Source organism: Alosa alosa, chromosome 9 (assembly GCF_017589495.1).
Source record: "Alosa alosa isolate M-15738 ecotype Scorff River chromosome 9, AALO_Geno_1.1, whole genome shotgun sequence".
NCBI classification, from domain to species: Eukaryota; Metazoa; Chordata; class Actinopteri; order Clupeiformes; family Clupeidae; genus Alosa; species Alosa alosa.
Window position 1 is genome coordinate 7,525,883 of NC_063197.1, and position 17,442 is coordinate 7,543,324.

General features: G+C 42.5%; 2 protein-coding genes across 2 annotated transcripts in view; one reads left to right on the top strand and one right to left on the bottom strand.

Moving 5' to 3' along the window:
- The window catches only part of agbl4 (AGBL carboxypeptidase 4), a 351,628-nt gene extending 336,032 nt beyond the window's left edge, over window positions 1-15,596 (bottom strand). Inside the window, exons 1-2 of the mRNA XM_048251844.1 lie at window positions 15,497-15,596; window positions 14,390-14,515 (exon numbers count right to left, since the gene is read on the bottom strand). Of these exons, the coding sequence (XP_048107801.1) occupies window positions 14,390-14,515; window positions 15,497-15,527 (157 nt within the window). The 5' untranslated portion in view covers window positions 15,528-15,596. The remainder of the gene's footprint in view (window positions 1-14,389; window positions 14,516-15,496) is intronic.
- elavl4 (ELAV like neuron-specific RNA binding protein 4) overlaps window positions 15,543-17,442 on the top strand; it is a 92,342-nt gene continuing 90,442 nt past the window's right edge. The window contains exon 1 of the mRNA XM_048251845.1: window positions 15,543-15,647. The gene's annotated coding sequence lies outside the window, so the exon portion shown is untranslated. The remainder of the gene's footprint in view (window positions 15,648-17,442) is intronic.

The following is a 17,442-nucleotide window of genomic DNA, read 5'->3' on the forward strand; positions in this document are numbered from 1 at the left end:
AGCGTTGGCTGAGCTTCAGGGTGTTCTTTTTAAGAGAGATGCAAGGGGGGCTATTATTTATTTCATTTCTGTTTTCACAGCCATTCTGGCAAGCTGTACCAAACTTAGTGCAATCACTTAAGAGAAATTCAGCCACAGAGCAATAAATATATACAACAGTCAAAACAGAGCAAAGCCACAGGGGACTGAGTTTCCTTCCTCTTTTTTCAGCCCTGCCTGCAAAAGAAATATCTTTCCACCAGCTCTCTAATTCCCTGATACACTCCATCTGAGCAGCGAACAATCCACAAGTGCACTTGTCAATTTAGCCACAAAAAAATATTTTTCGGGGGGTACGGAGGAGTGGCACGCAGTAGGGCTGGCTTGGCCAGAGAGTCCTCAGCTCTGCAGGACACGCTGGACAAAGTGGACGAGGCCAACGAGAGTACAGAGGAGAGCAGCAGACAGAAAACGTCTTCAATGGCCAGACCCAAAGTTCGCCCGCTTGTTAAAGGCAGAGCTCGCGGGCGCAGAGTCCACTAAACAGCGCCTCGTCCTCAGCAGTAGCGGAAAGAGAGGGCCGCATCAGAGGCTTGCACCAAAGTTCTATATAGTCCTCAGGGCCCTTTAACAGCCCACAGCAAACAGCAAAAACACACACACACACACACACACACACACACACACACACACACACACACACTATAAACTAACTAACACAAAATAAACTAACACAAAATAAACTAATTATTTTCCTAAGTAGATTAGACTTGCATGTGATACAGTTTATTGTAAGTGTTCACTAGATGCTCTTTTATAAAGCTGATGCTCATTTTAAAGCATCCCATGGCCTTACACTACAGAGGAAATAAAAAGACATTCAAACATTAGGGTTCCCTTTCTCCCTCCACACCACCACCCTTCATCAGCGTTTAGGATATGAACTCAACAGCCTGAGACAAAACTGTCTAGAGTCCTTTCTTATCATCGCAGTGTGTCAAGTGTGTCTGAAAGAAGAACAACATCCACAAGTAGCCATGTTTATTCGTGGTAACATTTCTTTCTTTATCAGTCAGCTGTGGGGAAGATACAGACACAAATCCTGTCTTCCTTCAGGCCACATTGGTTATTATTACAAGGACATCAGCTGAGTTAACAACCGGTGAGCCTTTCTTGGCCACTCTATACATTACAAAAGCCCTTGTTAAGGTGTATCTATTAAGTATGCATTATGTAGTCTGCAAGTACAGTAAACAGAGCTGCTTACAGACTGGACAAACTTTATGAAATAGTCGTTTTTAAAGACATTCAAATCAATTTCAGTGATTGGCATGTTTTCTATGGAAGCACTTAATTAAACTACAAATAATGTATGGAGCTTGACGTTTGACCCAAAATAATGAAATAACAAAAATAAAAAGCAAAAGGAATAGATTTAGCTGTTTCAGATAAATGACCAACTGGATTATACTGTAGCACGCACAGAGAAGAGCAGGATATGGATCCTCTTATCTTAAAGAAACACATCAACTTTTTGGGACTTAGTCATCGTAGCTTATTCACCGTATTCCCTAGAGTTAGATAAGTCGATACATACCCTTCTCATTTCTGTGCGTGTAGTTACTCAGTCTGACGCACCCACCGCTAGCCTAGCTTAGCACAGGTGCCTTGAAGTGGCTGGCCCCAATAGCCTACACCTCCCAATAATAATAATAATAGTCCCAAAAAGCTCTAGTGTTACTTCTTCAAACCCCAAGGAGCAGTGCTCCAACTGAATGAAAACATAGTTCCAAGTATGTTTATGCTTACAAAATGGCAGTATCTTATTTGACATTGTTATTTGTACATGTTGTAACTATACAAATCACAGCATGTAAATAGGAAAATGTTGGAGTCCTTTTGTCACTATTGGGAGGTGTAGAGAATACAGTGAATAAGCTTAAGTCCCAAAAGGCCGGCGTGTCCCTTCAATATTTGCTGTAAAAATGAATATATGCCCCAGTTTACATCTGACCACAGAAAAACATGCCACCTCAGGCCACTCAGGTCAACTGTATATAGTAAGAAACAAACCAATTACCATGTTTTTGCAACATGCTCATTTTTAGCTTATTTTAGCTAAAGCAGTAGTTAGCCATTGTATAAGGCCATCCCTTAATTAGTATGACATATTGCATGTTTGTAGTGTACATGCATAAGAAACAAATCCACAATCTTTCTGTTTCTACACTGTGCTATATGGACAGTATACTGTACCATATAGCAAACAGATCTTCAAATAGGTATCAGATCTTCTATCAGGCCTTCATCTAATCATAGATGACATACAGTATAGCAGCTTGTACCTTCACATCAACTATGAATCAATCAGCTTGCTAGACTGCTTTACTATGTGTGTCTGTATGATGCGGTCATTCACAGCTCTATGTAAACTATACTGTCATCAAAGGCAGGCCTACAGAGATTTACTTTTTTACTTACATTCAAACCACAGCTCTGAAACCTGTGTCAGCCAAATTTCCAGGCTCTTTTGTAAGAGAGCAACAGACATTGTAGCCAATCAGGTCCAGCCCAGGTCTATCAAAACTCTTCTCCATTTCAGGGTCAGCCAATCAAATCCAAACACATTCAGTGCATACATATATATATATATATATACTGTATATATACTTTATATTGCTTCATCTGAAAGCAGGCATTTTAAATAAATCAGAGAATTACCAGAAGCAGCTTTAAAAACATGAATTGGTAAAGCATTACAAATCTCCCCCAGCTGAGGCCCATACACCACGGATCAGACGTGACACACAAACACACACACACACACACACACACACACACACACACACACACAGGCGTCTCAACGCCACATCTCTTCCATCTCAGTGGTGTCATCTCCAGGAGCTCAACAGTGGCTGCAACACTTCCACTAGCGCTTCCATTGCCTCTGCTGGCGTAGTGAAATAAAACTATGTGTTGATTACGGCCACTAAGGGCACAGTTACGACAGAGCATGCGTCAGAGACCAAGAGACTGGTCTTTACAAAACACACACACAGTCCCATAAACACATACAACCTTTTTTCTATCAAAGACTCTCTCTCTCTCTCTCTCTCTCTCTCTCTCTCTCACAAACACATACAACCTTTTTTCTATCACAGATAATCTTTTTTCTATCACAGATAATCTCACTCTCTCACACACAAATACACACACACACACACACACACACAACATACACACACACACACACACACACACACACACACACACACACACACACACAACTCATTACTCCTTGGGGGAAATGGTGGGGGCAGCAGTGATTTGTTTGAGTCGCTCATAATAGGGGTCAGTGTCCGGCCTAAGCCAGACAGATTCCATTTACTTGAGAAAAGAAACTGTTGTGTGCGGGGTTAACCCTGCGCTAATAACTGTAAAATAGATGGCACCAACCAGGAGTGCAATATTAGCCCCGGTGGATTCCATTAGATGGGGGAGACGGCATTTAAAACCTGTAAAGACCTGCTCCGTATGCAGGAAGCCAATTCCACACTACCTGTAAATGAACCTGCAGAGAAACAGTCAGTCAAATCAACCATTATCAACCCTAAACAGTCAAACTGCTGAGAATAAAACTGCTAGAATAATATTATTTTTGCAACTGCTATCCTGCAAACTACATACTTTTTGTTTGGCCATCAAACCATCACACCATTCACCATTCACACCAATGCAAAACCAGCATGTAACTTAACAACTGTTCACAAACAAGGCATGCATCTCACCACTCACCAGCCAGCAAATGAAATGCATATATACATGTATAACATATATATATAATTATATATAAGAGTTCTGTGCGGGGAAAACAAGTTTATTAGGTCACAAGTAGTGGCTGAAGCCCCAGCGGATGGGTCCAGGGAGCTTTGCTCTGATTGGACCAAGTGGAGCGCAGCGGCGCTCGTGTCAGCCGGGATTATCACCTGTTCCGTCCATCCACACAGCACTCGGCACGCCGAACATATCGCATCCCCCGCCTCGCTCTACCGCCCGGGAGGTTTGCGATAACCTCAGGCCACCGGCAACAAGGCTGGCCAACACCAGCGCTACACTACTGCAAAGAGACGCAGTGGACGTAAAGGCACAGGCAAGCTGTCGGCGTGGTTACGGGTCTATTAAAGACAGCACTGTGAGGAGAAAGGGAGAGGGAGGAGGGAAGGAAAGTGTGCTGGTGTATATGTGTGTGTGTGTGTGTGTGTGTGTGTGTGTGTGTGTGTGTGTGTGTGTGTGTGTGTGTGTGTGTGTGTGTGTGTGTGTAGGGAGGATGAGGAGCTATAAAAAAACCACATTGCTGATGTCCTTGGAGACGCCAGAGGAGTGGCTGGAGTTTAAGGAAATGGGGGAGAGAGGGGCGGGGGGTGTGGGGGGAGCAGGTCCCCCCTGTACAGGCTCTCCCCACAGCCCAGGGCCAGACCAATATAACAGCAGTGGATTGGCCATCAGATGAGACATAAAAGGGAATAAAAATGACAAAAAGACAAGGAGAGAGAGAGAGAGAGAGAGAGAGAGAGAGAGAAAGAGAGAGGGGGAAGAGGAGGAGGAGAAGAAGGAGGAGGAGGAGGAGGAGGAGGAGGAGGAGGGGAGTGAGCGCCATGGGCAACAAAATACGATAATAATAAAAAAATAAATTCTTATGGTTATAAATGGCTGATAAATAGGATATATCAAAATATATGGTCTGGACTAGTCTGACTTGACAGTCCAAATTTATCTCCATATTCTTTCCTCAACTAAGAGCAGAAAAAGAGGGCAGTGCAGTTGGGGAAAATAAGCTGATAAACGGAGGGAATGGAGGAGTCGGGCAACAAAGACAAATGTGGACGCTGGGTCCACAAGTCGCCTCAGAATCCCCAAACACAGACCTTCTCGCCTCTCCTGCCAAACCTTTACTCAAACTCTCACACTGAGAGTTTGCACTGGGTACAATTAAAGAATGCACGCTATAACTAAAAATAACTAAACAACTAAACAAGCTCAAACTAATCTCAGACTAATCTATGCAATAACTAAACAACTAAACAAGCTCTGAAGGTAAGTCTATGGATGCAATAGCATAATAAAAGTCATTTCTCTGCGCATAACAAAGAGAAGGAATCTCGATTTGAAAATGCATAGGGACAGGATGTTTGAACAGTAAGACGCCCAGAGACTTGCCAATCTGAAGCAGTAAACACTTGACCTCATGCCACTCCGAGCATCACCGACCACTTGGCATGAGGAGGCCTTGATTGGGCAAATCTCGGCCTCTTCTTTAATCAAAGTGGGACTCAGATGCACTCTGGAGTTGACTTGCTAATCTTCACTTTCTCAGTTCACGGTCTGTCTTCGTCCTCCATAGCTTGTCCTTCTCTACGTGTTGTTCATCTCTCTCGTTTTTTCCTTCTGGATGTTGATTAGAGGAGGCTATAACAGTGCATGGATTTGGGGTGCTATAAATCGAGAACGGGAAACACTAAATAGAAGGAGAAACATTACAGTGGAGAGAGAGAGAGAGATAGAGTGAGAGTGAGAGAGTGAAAAAGACACAATTAAAGCCTCATAAGCAGCGAAGAGTGGAGGATTTTTCCACTGTTTGTCCTCATTAGCAATTTCTCCACCAAAGTCGCACGCACACACACACACACACCCCACCCTCTCTACCCAAAACGCACACACACACATTTTCTGTGAATTCCTTTTGTTCACCGATTTGTGTAAAGACTTTTTTCATCCATTATCGTTAAAGTGAATAATTTAAAATCCACAAAGCATGTCTGTTGCAATGGCTGGAAGCCCCCCACCCCTTCTTTTTTCTAACTAAGCATAATGTCTCACGGATGCATTCATTTTTGTCCTTGGTGGGAATTATAAAAATATCAGCTAAATCACTCTTTGCCGTTGTTGTTAATGCGCTCCATCACCTGGATGAGGAGGCCTGCTGATTGAAATGGCCCGAATCAGCAGTATCAGTGAGGCCGAGTTATGTTTAGCACAGCAGATTGGCAGCATGTTGCTTTTACACCTAAGCAAACAGGAAAAGCAGATTGCTCTTTTTCTGGCAACCCATTTTTGCGCTGCGCTCTGACTACAATAGCACTGCAGAGAGCACCTTGACACAAGGACACTCGCGCGTGAGCCGCCCGCACAGCATGCCTCCCAAAAACCGCCTCTCATTCACGGGGGGGGGGTTAGGACGATTCTAAGGGCCTAGAACTGACAGGGGGCCCCCAGAGAGCATATATAATATATTGTATTATTGGGGGGGGGCCAGAATTATTGTCTGTCATAGGACCCACATTTTCTGGCAGCGCCCCTGTCTACAGGCTAGCTGCAGTAGCATGCTATCTCCACTGTCTGCCATAAAAAACCCCACCCCCCTCAGAGGTGAATACTGACCTGGCTGGTGACCCTCTGGGTTGATCTCAGATCCTTCCTTTCAGTGCTAACCCAAAGATATGACTCATCAAGTCTGTTTGACATTCCTGGTTCTCAGAACTGACCTAAGGATACTGGTTCTTCACTAACAGGGAATGTTGGGGTTTTTACTCACATGGGGTTATTACTTAGAGCAAGCAGTATTACAGCAATTATATGCAGTATGTCCAGATCTGCCTACTAGTGGTTTTCTTTGGCTTTGTACAAACCCTCAGAGCAGTCTGCTAATCTGTAATCAACTTCCTTGCTTTGGGCCTCTCAATGCAAAGTGTTCCTCAGTGTGTTCTCAACAGTCAAAATAAGCCTCTGGCTACTTGTCGAGTCCACTTGGCTTCAGGAATAAAACGCCGCTACTTTGTGAGTTACAGATATTATTTACTCAACCCAAGCAGGCCATATTGGCTTGGAGGCTCTGAGAATTGGAAAAAAACACCAAAGAGTTTATTGTACCTTTTTGTAGTTTTTTTGTATCGTTTCAGTGGCAGTGGTTCATCAACTCGTAACAAGGTGAACGGCACATCTGCATTTGCTTCACGACCCTCTATCGGCTATAACCGCACTATGCAAGTATGCCAGATCAGGTAGCGGATCTGTAGTTTGATAGAATGAGACATAAGAAACTGTCTGTGGACATTGTTATTTCCAAAGCCGGTGCTGGATTAACAAATAGTGTGCATGCGACAGAGGAAAAGTGCTTTGGTGTTGCTTTAACAATAACCAGTAGCTGAGTGCTGAGTGCTCGCTTCAGATGTTAGCGAACAAGCAACAGCTGCTAATGTTCATCACAAGTCCAGGGCTGTCGGTTGGTCAGTCACAACAGAAAGCCCAACTCAAGCAAGGTGCTGCCATCTCAGTTCATCATACCCGTCTCATCATACCCTGACACAAAACAGATGCAATGTCCAGTGAAATGCTTGTGACAGCAACTTCTGTGCTAAGACTGTGCTGGACATGCTGGACCTTGTAAGCCAGTCACAGGTCAGGAAGGACAGGCAGATGCTAGTGATGGGGGAATATGCCCGGTGTGCAGACCACTGTGGGGTCAATGGTACCAAGGCTATCACACCTCTAACATTTTTTTTATCAAAAAAAAAATGACGAAAAAAAAATACTATTTCTGGGGACATTACAATGAACCATTTGATATAAGGAACAAATGTAAGCAGTATCAACTCTCAAGTAATAGGTATTGCAACACATTGCGCCATTGTGGCAGTCATTGCTGTATTTGTCCATTGTATCACACTTTTTCCCTCTGTGTCTGATAATATAGCAGAAAAGACTTTTGGTACTGTTGCACTCTAGCATGACCGCAATCAACAGCCTGACCCTTAGTACTGCACATCACCATTTTCACAGCCTCAGTGTAACTGCAGAGAGAGGATCCTGGAGGTTACTGCAACATAAACCACCCACTTTCAAATGGCCACCACCATCTGGTTGATCTATGAAACTATGGGAAAGGTCACTGGTTACAAATGACCACCTGAATAACAACCATAAACAGGCCGCGTTGTTTAGATACCTAGGTTGGTGCGGCTGGCCGCCAGTGAAGTTCTTATGTGCAGCAGGCTAATACCATAATCCTGCCATACATCACACGAGACAGGGCACAAGATCACAATCATCGTGTGGTCACGGAGCGATGGCCACGTTCGGCGGGCGGCATTCATTTCGTAGGAACTGCATAATCCTGCTCGCAGAACCTGGGCCGAGGAGATAAAGAGTCACAGATGCGCCAAGCAAAACAGCACAATTAATAAGAGGCCCGGAGTGATGACACCTCTTTGCACTGACATTTCTTATTTTCTCTGGGTGCCCTAGGGCTGGGTGCCATAACGATATGAAAATATATCTGTATATTTTCAAAAGAGATATAAAATTAGACAATACCGCCTACACCGATATAGTGTGATGGTGCAAAGCATTTATACATAGCTCTACATATTTCCAGGTATTGAAGGAAACCCTGTCTTTGCATGTTATTTTGATATTGTACTTGTGACATTTAACATGTGAGTTTGCCTCAACATTGTAAGAAATACTGGTATCGTGTATCGCCAGTCAGCCTAAAAGTACCAGGATATGAATTTTGGTCCATATCTCCCAGCCCTAGGGTGCACTTCCCTCTCTGTGCAACTGTGTGCTGTCCCCCTGCTCCCCTGCCTGCCTGCCTGCCTGCCTCTCACCCAGCGCGTTTTATAAGTAATTCCCCTCCAGTTCATACGGTCATAATCTCACCAAACCGATGAGATCGCTGGGTGCAATAATGCTGAAAACCATTCTGTTAACAGAGCACACAGACACGATGATATCAACCAGGCGATATATGAAACTAATATACCACCCAAACAACACAACAATACAATCAGATTGAAAATTACGCCCATGCCTCTGTGTTATTTTGCACCAAACAAATGGACAGTAATTTTGACGGCAATACCTCTCCAATGGCTTTCTGACATGGGAGGTGCGAATAATAGCTGAGAGACTGCAAGAGACTGAGGAAGTCTCTTCCCCTCCTTTCTGGTTTGTTTGAAAAGAGACTAATTTAACAGATACCTCTTCTCTACACTTTATCTGACAGATGTCACCTTGCTGAACACATGAGCAGGGTGATAGGTGCTGATAAAAGACTATATTGAATATGTAACAGAATATGGGGTTTAAACAAGCACTAGCTGGCGAGGCGGGGTGTGGGTGAGGAGAGAAGGCCCCCTGTGTGCCCATGCTGTTGTGCTGGTACCTGCAGCGCAGACCAGAGAAGCCAAACAGTACACAAAATGATGCTATACGTCACATCACACCAATGACACAGATCTAACCTACAAAACCTTTTGTTGTTGTAGCCCTACTGTCTTCAGGGTAACATCCTGAATATAATAACATGGGGTTTTTTTGGACATTTGAACACATCAAATCGGTAGTGCCATTTTTTAAATATATATTTAAATAAGTAAGTAAGTAAGTAAGTAAGTAAGTAAGTAAATAAATAAATAAATAAGCAAGCAAGCAAGCTTTCAGGCTCCATTTGCAAAGCCTTACAGTGCCTTTCTAACGATATCTCACATCAGCCGTGGCCCACTGGTTAGCACTCTGGACTTGTAACCGGAGGGTTGCCGGTTCGAGCCCCGACCAGTGGGCCGCAGCTGAAGTGCCCTTGAGCAAGGCACCTAACCCCTCACTGCTCCCCGAGTGCCGCCGTTGAAGCAGGCAGCTCACTGCGCCAGGATTAGTGTGTAGTGTGTGAGATTCCCCTCACTGTGTGTTCACTGTGTGCTGTTTGTGTTTCACTAATTCCCCGATTGGGTTAAATGCAGAGACCAAATTTCCCTCACGGGATCAAAAAAGTATGTATCCTTATCAAAATGTCTCCCATCCAATGTAAACACATAAGATTAGGAACTGCCTGCTAGTTCGGGAAAAAAAGAATAAACAAAACAAATGATAATGGTACAAATACTTAAACATATATCACTTAATAAACAAACAGCAGCGTGATGAAAAACCAAATGGCCAAAGTGCTAATTACACCCATTAACACTCATTTGCATTCAAGATACCACACACATTTACATAATGTGCCTGACACTGCTATATCTACTGAGGCATCAATATGATTTTAATGACGCCTAGAGGAAATGTTCATTATGTACCAGTGTTATCAAACAAGGAATAATGGAGGCCATTTTGTTAAGTTCATGAATAGAAAGGAAAAACTAAGAAAAAGACCTTATACAGTAGTGTAAGCAAGAACCCCTTCTCCACTCCTGACAACATGTCACACATTGGCCTAATCTACAAGCCACTGATGGGAATTTGAATTATGCGTCATCTAAATGCAAATCAGATGGTTCCCACCTTTGATAAACAGCTAACACACCACCAATACTGTGTTTTACCGAACCAATTAGAATTTATTACCAGGCCAGCCCAGTTGGAGGACATTCACATAAGCAGGGGCTCTTGACAACTAGCCTATATGCGAAGGAGTGGACTTCATGATGCTGACACCACCCTACAGTTGGTTTCAATTCAAATGCAGGCTTTCAGCCTCATCATTACACTTGGAAATAGATTATGCTCAAGGAGAGCTAGGGAACAGAGGGGGAAGCATGTACAGGTAGCTATCATGCAAGACCCATTAGAATACTGTTCGCTGGTAGATGTACACAAGGCATGCCAGCCATTATTCAAATGTTCTGCCTGTCACTGTCAAATTACACACCTCATAAATAAATTGAAAATGGAGTCATTTGTAGCGAGCTCGGTTTCAAAGAAGACATTACGTTTTCCAGAAATATGAAGCTTTATGATTCTGTTCTATTCTGTTATGATTCTGATTCTGTTTCTGCAAAGCACTTAAATCTCTTAAATTTAACATGTCACATTTCAAGTAACCTACAGTATAGCTTTTCAGTAGTGATGGCAGCATACCAACTACAGTACATTTCTGACTCTCAGACTGAAATCTATTGTGCCAGATCAAGTATATCAAAGGTGTACTGAGGTGTCTGTTTCAGACAGGCTAATGCACATTTAACAGAGCAGGGTTGTAAGTAAATTCTGTCCAGGTCATGACTCTAAGAGTGGATCATCATCAGACAGAAACAGCCGCATTGCACATTGTTACAGAGTCTGAAACAGAAATATCGACGTAACAGGAAGTCTATGTTCTTGTGCCCTCCATATGCTGCATGTTGGGGTAGGGGACTCATTAGAGTAATACTACACCAGGGTACAGCGAAGGCCTGCTATGAAAGGACACAACCAGCACATTACAACAAGAATGAAAAAAATACTACCACAAGGACCTCAGCAGAGATCCTATCTTATTATTCCCCCTTCTCGTACCTCTGTGGGCACTAAAAGGTTAAAGCCATTTAGCTGCAGTGTTTTGCTTTGCTGAAACAGCAACAGGACATTAATTTGACATTAGCGCAGTAACATCAATTCCTCTCCGTTTCCAACTTCAGTAATGCATTTACTGGAAAGAGATTAATATCAATTCCATAAATCATTCAGGAGCGTCTGCAGACCCACAGACACTGGGCCTAATGTCATATATGTTAGCTGATCTACGTCTGCTAGCCCAGCGCCCATTAATCAATGTCCAGGCTACTGCAAGGGTATCACAGAGGAGAACAGAGGAACTTTTTACGCAAATAAGGATATCATATTCTAATTATTTATAGGTACATTGGTCAATTCAAAATTACAGATGTGGTTTAGTACCAGATATGTTTAAAAAAATAAATGAATGGCATATTCTTTATTCAATATATTGATAAAATAAAAACATCAGTCTCTACGTCTTGCTTGCCCTTTTCGGTATACTCGTGATGTCTTTTGGAGTAGGGCTAACAACTCAGATGCATTTCACAAACTTTCCATTTATACTATATTCCAATTTTGGATCAATCTAAAAAAAAAAAGAACTCTCTTCAGATGGAGGGCTCAGTGACATGTTGGAGAGACACCAGCAATGCAATATTTCCTTTTTGAAATCCTATCCACAGAGAAATCTGGACAAAACAAAACTATGTGAACAAAAAAAAATCCCCGAAATGGCAAATTGAACTTCAACGAAAAAAAAAAAGAGAAAAAAAACCTGAGCGTGAGTGGCTTGCCTGTCAAGTATATGAGAGGCAAGTCTCATCTAGCTGAGGCCCTGCACCTCACCTCTCGACAGAGAATGATATTGTGAGTGTTCCAAAAGCGCTCGTTGACTCGCTGTCAGTCGCGGCCCTCGGCAGCAGGCTCCTGCCCACTTGACCTTGTCAGGAAAAAGCACTTTATTTTCATTACCCCACCATCAATGCCCCCCTCCCCCTCCCACCCCAAAAGTGCCAAACAAAGGCCATTTACAAAGCATTCTTCAAAATATTAAATCTGTTTAATTACAGTTTTCAAGCGGACGAGGATGGACGAGGCAAAAGAACGGTTATTCACGTCAAGCGCTTTTTTTTTTCTCCTCTCCTCTCCTCTTGCAGAGTAGATAATTAGCCATTAACAGGCCCATCCGCAGTGACAATGGCCTGCTTTGCGCTCTGCCATCGCTCATCACATGGCACAACACAGTGTTTCTCTGCACACTGACTGCTAGATCACAGCCAGAGTGCTTCTTCAACTGCGTGCCACCGGGAATGTATGGCTTTCCTATCCATCCTACGCAAACGCGTAGGGAATAAACATCTCTTTAACAGCCCTGATTTAATTAGGGGCTAGTGTTGCTCAGGATAATCAAAGATGACTGAAGGAAAACAGAAATATTAAAAGCGCGGAAATCACACGTTCATACTCCCCGTGATCACAGAAGGATTTTAAGGGAGAATGAATAGGGTTGGTTAATTAGTGAGGCTTACAATGCCACTGGCACCTATGATGATTCCCTCCATAAGAAACTAAACAGAATAAGTCTACTGGGTCAGGGAAGAAGATGAGCTGTTTGACAGATAGCTAGGAAGGTTCAAGAAGGTTGCCCTGGAAAGATCTTAACATTTTCACATGGAAAAAAACATAAATAAGCAACAAACTGCAGATAACCTGTTATACTTTAGTTATATTATTAGTGTCCCTCTTGACAGCTGTGATCTTCTAAAAACACAATGAGGTTTACTACTGGGCATCGACAGATATCAAATGTTTACACTACCTATCTACCTTCCTTACATGATTTTAAAAAAATTGCTGAAGTTCTTCACGTTGTGATGCAATAATGTAGCCTGGCCTTGCCCAGAGCCCAAGAGAGAGATCTATAAGGCTCTGGCCTTGCCCAGCTAGATCTTTTTTCAGGGAGATCTAGTCTGGAACACCTTAGTTCATAACCGTTTCCCTCAGACAAAAAAAATGTTAGGCCGAGAGGGGAAGACAAAACTTAAACTTATTGCGATAAACAGACGCAGCAACACCTGACGCAGCAACACCTGCAAAAGTCAAAAAATGCAGTTGGAAAAATGCAGTCCAACTGCTCACAGAGCTGCTCGTTTTTTTTCCCCCATAGACAGTAAAAGATTTTTTTTTACTCTATATTCAGAGTAGCCTATAAGAAAAATTGCCATTCTACTAGTCACTTGCTCCCTCAACCTAACAAAATCCTATTTTTTGCAGAAGCCTGGACATTACTTGATTAGATCACCAGACTGCACAGCAACACTAATTTCTATATAACGAAACAGCTGTTGGGCCTGTGATGTCGGATTTAATAACCCAATAATAAAATAGAATCCCATATTGTCACTGCACAGTTGTACAGCAAGATTTAGAGCTATCCTTGAGGACAACAAGTAGAATGTTCAGTAGAAAGACATTAAACACACTGTAAAAATGCATTCACTACAAACACCATAAAATATAGTGCACACCTAAATGCACACCAATACACATATTTGTTAGAATAGCAGGGCTGCCTTGCCTCTGGTCATGAGAAACTTAAATACTTAATATGAACACTTCAATCTTATATCAAGACTACCTGTCTTTATAGAGAAAGACCGGTTTCAGACAACAGACTCAACATTTCTATTTTCTTTTAACTTACCTGTGGACGACTACAATATTTTTCATTATTTTATTCTGACATCTACAGACTACAGTTTGCATAAGAAACATGCGGTGGTAGTGTAGTGTGCAAGGAGTGGGGCTTGCATGCAGTAGGCTGAAAAGTTGTGGGTTCAATTCCCAGCTTCCACCGTTGTGCCCTTGAGCAAGGCACTTAGCGCTGAGTTGCTCTGAGGACAATGGCCCTTGTAATATAACTGACATGTAAGTCGCTTTGGATAAAAGTGTCTGCTTAATGTGAACATGCAAATGTACAGCCTGTCAATCTGTAAATCTACATAGCTCTGGCCTACGGCTGAACCACAGCCTTGGGTATATCAATCCAACTCGCGCCATACTGCTAAATTATAGCAAAAAAAAATATATTTCTCACCACTCTCAAAGCAGGCATCAAAGGTGAGGTGGCCTTTCCGAGGGGCTCCTGTGTATCCAGGCGGGGAGACCACCAGCTTGCTAACGTTCCCCACGAGCGCATCCTCACCTCCTGCCTCAGTCCCTGCTACAAGAACAGCAGATCTCTGAGCATGGTGATCAATAGCCTACCACAAGAGTGGAAAAGATCTTTTTTCTTTCATACTATATGATTGATTTTATTTAACTGCTGCAGCTAGGTGTAGCCTATTCTCTGTCTCTGATTAGCTAAGAGAGAAATAATATACGATAAACCAATGACAAAATGCAAATAGTAGCCTAGAACTTGTTAATCCCATGAAAATGCAATAAACATCTAGCCTAGTGCTGTTATATTTCATAATACAATGGCAATCTGAACATCCATATTCCCATACTAAAATGCTTGCAGAAGTTGTGGGGGGTCATGCTGTAAACACAAAAGCCATAAACCATGAGGCAAAATCAGGTCATATTAACTTGACTTTATACTATACACAGTATAGCCTAGCCTATTGGTTATTTAGCTTAAGAAGTAACCTATATGTCAATATTTTGAATTGACCAATTAAACACAGAGGACAGTCAGAGGTTTTTGTATGTTAGTGTGAGAGCAAATAAATAAAGCAAAGAAAGAAAGAAATAACAGGGAGACAGATCTTTTTCTTTCTTTGAACGTTTCTATTAGATAGATAGATAAGGTGGATGAACTATGTGGTGGGTCGCAGGCTAGGCTTCAGTGCTGAACTTCATGTAAGGTTCGTCGACCTGCCGATGACACCGAGTCTAAGGTGTATGTGCACAAAACAGTGCATCGCAAAAGCATGGCCTATTAATATCACTGCGAGGAAAGCAACGTTTTTTAAAAGGAGAAAAGCTAACCACCAAACCACTGTGCTAGCTTGATTGCTAGCAAACTGCAGTGGACTGTTTACATCTCTGCCATGCTCTGAATTTCCGAACGACGTCGAGCCCTACGTCATGCAAGGTTGTGGCCAACCAGACCTTCCTAAAATCGCGCACATGCTTTAGTGGGAGGTCGATATATGGGAATAATGGAAACAACGCGAATTTGCATGAAATTACACACCAGTATCGATGTCTCTGTGGATCTCCTCCATCTTCCTTTACCATTCGCTCCACACTGCCTGAGACGCTGGTTGCCTGTTTCCACGGTAACGGCGTGTGACCCGGAGGAAGAGCTGGTTCGTGACGCTTTGACGTAATTGAAGCTGCAGCAGGTGCGTGCCAGGCTACAGCACCCCCATCTACGTGGATGCCTATGGTGAATGCTGCTGGTCACCGACCTATTCTGCTGGTCAAAGTTTGCAAATGTATTGACTAGGCATTGAAGCTCAAATGTGACAGTGACAGTGACAAAGAATACCATACCCTGTTGCTTCATGTAGTGTAGACAAATATAATAGCCTATATTCGATTATATATTTTTATAAGCAAAGAATTAGTTTGAGCCTGCTACAAAAATGTTTCCCTATAGAAAAAAAGAACCTGACAAACAGCCTTAAAAACGAAATTAAATTAAATTTGCCAAAATGTCTATTCCAAGACCATCTATGCCCATTACACATAGAGTAATTTGAGTGTATCATAGAACAATTGGAGCATGTGTTATTTGCCTGACTTTATTCGTTTTTCAGTAGAACACCTGATTAGCTGCTTCAAATGAATGCCCATATGCCTTGCAATCAAGCCCCTTGGTATATAGACGTTTTCGCAGGGTAATTTTCTGATGATAAGCTCTAGACGGAGCGCCAGATGAACCAGATGAATGAGACCAAGAGGGGGCCACTATTTAATAAGACAGAATTGGCAATGAACCCCCCTCCACACACACACACACACACACACACACACACACATACACATACACATACACACACACACACACACACACACTCTATCTATCTCTTTCTTTCTCTCTAAATGCATGTCTTTTCTCTTTTTTTTCGGCGATCATATTTGAGCTATGCTGCTGTGCAGCCAGGGTAGTGTGATTATTTTTTAAATTATGAAGAATTGTGTGGTGCAATATCTCCTTAAAATTGAAAATTGAATAGCTGTCTTTCATGGTGTGTCATCTGCTAACATCAACAATTAAGTGGCACCATGCTTTTGCATTTGTTTGGCAGGGATGTCAAATCATATTATGAAATAGCTTGCAAAAATATAGATTCTTTATTAGGCTGGCTTTTTTTTTATTTAATTTTTATTCCTTGCCCTTGCTCTCAGATTTTTAATTTGGTTGAATATGTTCCATGTGCGCTCACAAACATTGGCAGTGTGTTGTCTCATTTTCCTATTTACAGGTTTAGTGATGCCAAAGAAGCCTTTGACAGTTCACTGTGCTTTGGTTTAAGATGCACGCTTCTCTCCACCATATAGTTTCAGTCAGAAGGTGTGCAGAATGACCAGATAACTTAATGAGAGCATCTAATAATGGAATACAAAATACAAGTGCAGTTCAGTTTTTTTGATCCTCGTATTTTAATTGCTTCCCACGAGAGACCTAATTTTTCTGTTACATCAAAAACAATAAGCGTCCAGTGAGAACTCAAGAACACCTCAACATGTTCACCAATGAATGGTCCTAAAATATTAACAAGAATGTCAAACACATATGCCATGAATCATTTTATTTAGTTTTTGTTTTTAATGTTTCAAGTGTTCACATTTTCAGTGTGTTGCATGGGGTTGAAACCTCCTTTCTAGTAGCCCTGCCTACGGTACGTGTGGGTTGAGTTCATGCATGGCCGTGTTGTGTACAGGAAAATCCTTTTTAGCTTGACCGTGTAGAGACCTGCTCGTATGAGCCATCCTCAATGAACGGGAGGTCATGCAATGAAATGACAGCACACAGGAGACTATCTTTGCCCTGGCTTTACGGAGACACATATAGTCACTATGGCGACAGCAATCAGGGGACCCGAGGGAACAACTGGGCCAAAAGTGAAGGGAGGGCAGCTGACTGAGGAATCAAACAGCCGACTCCATGATTCAAGTGACAGCTCATCCTAG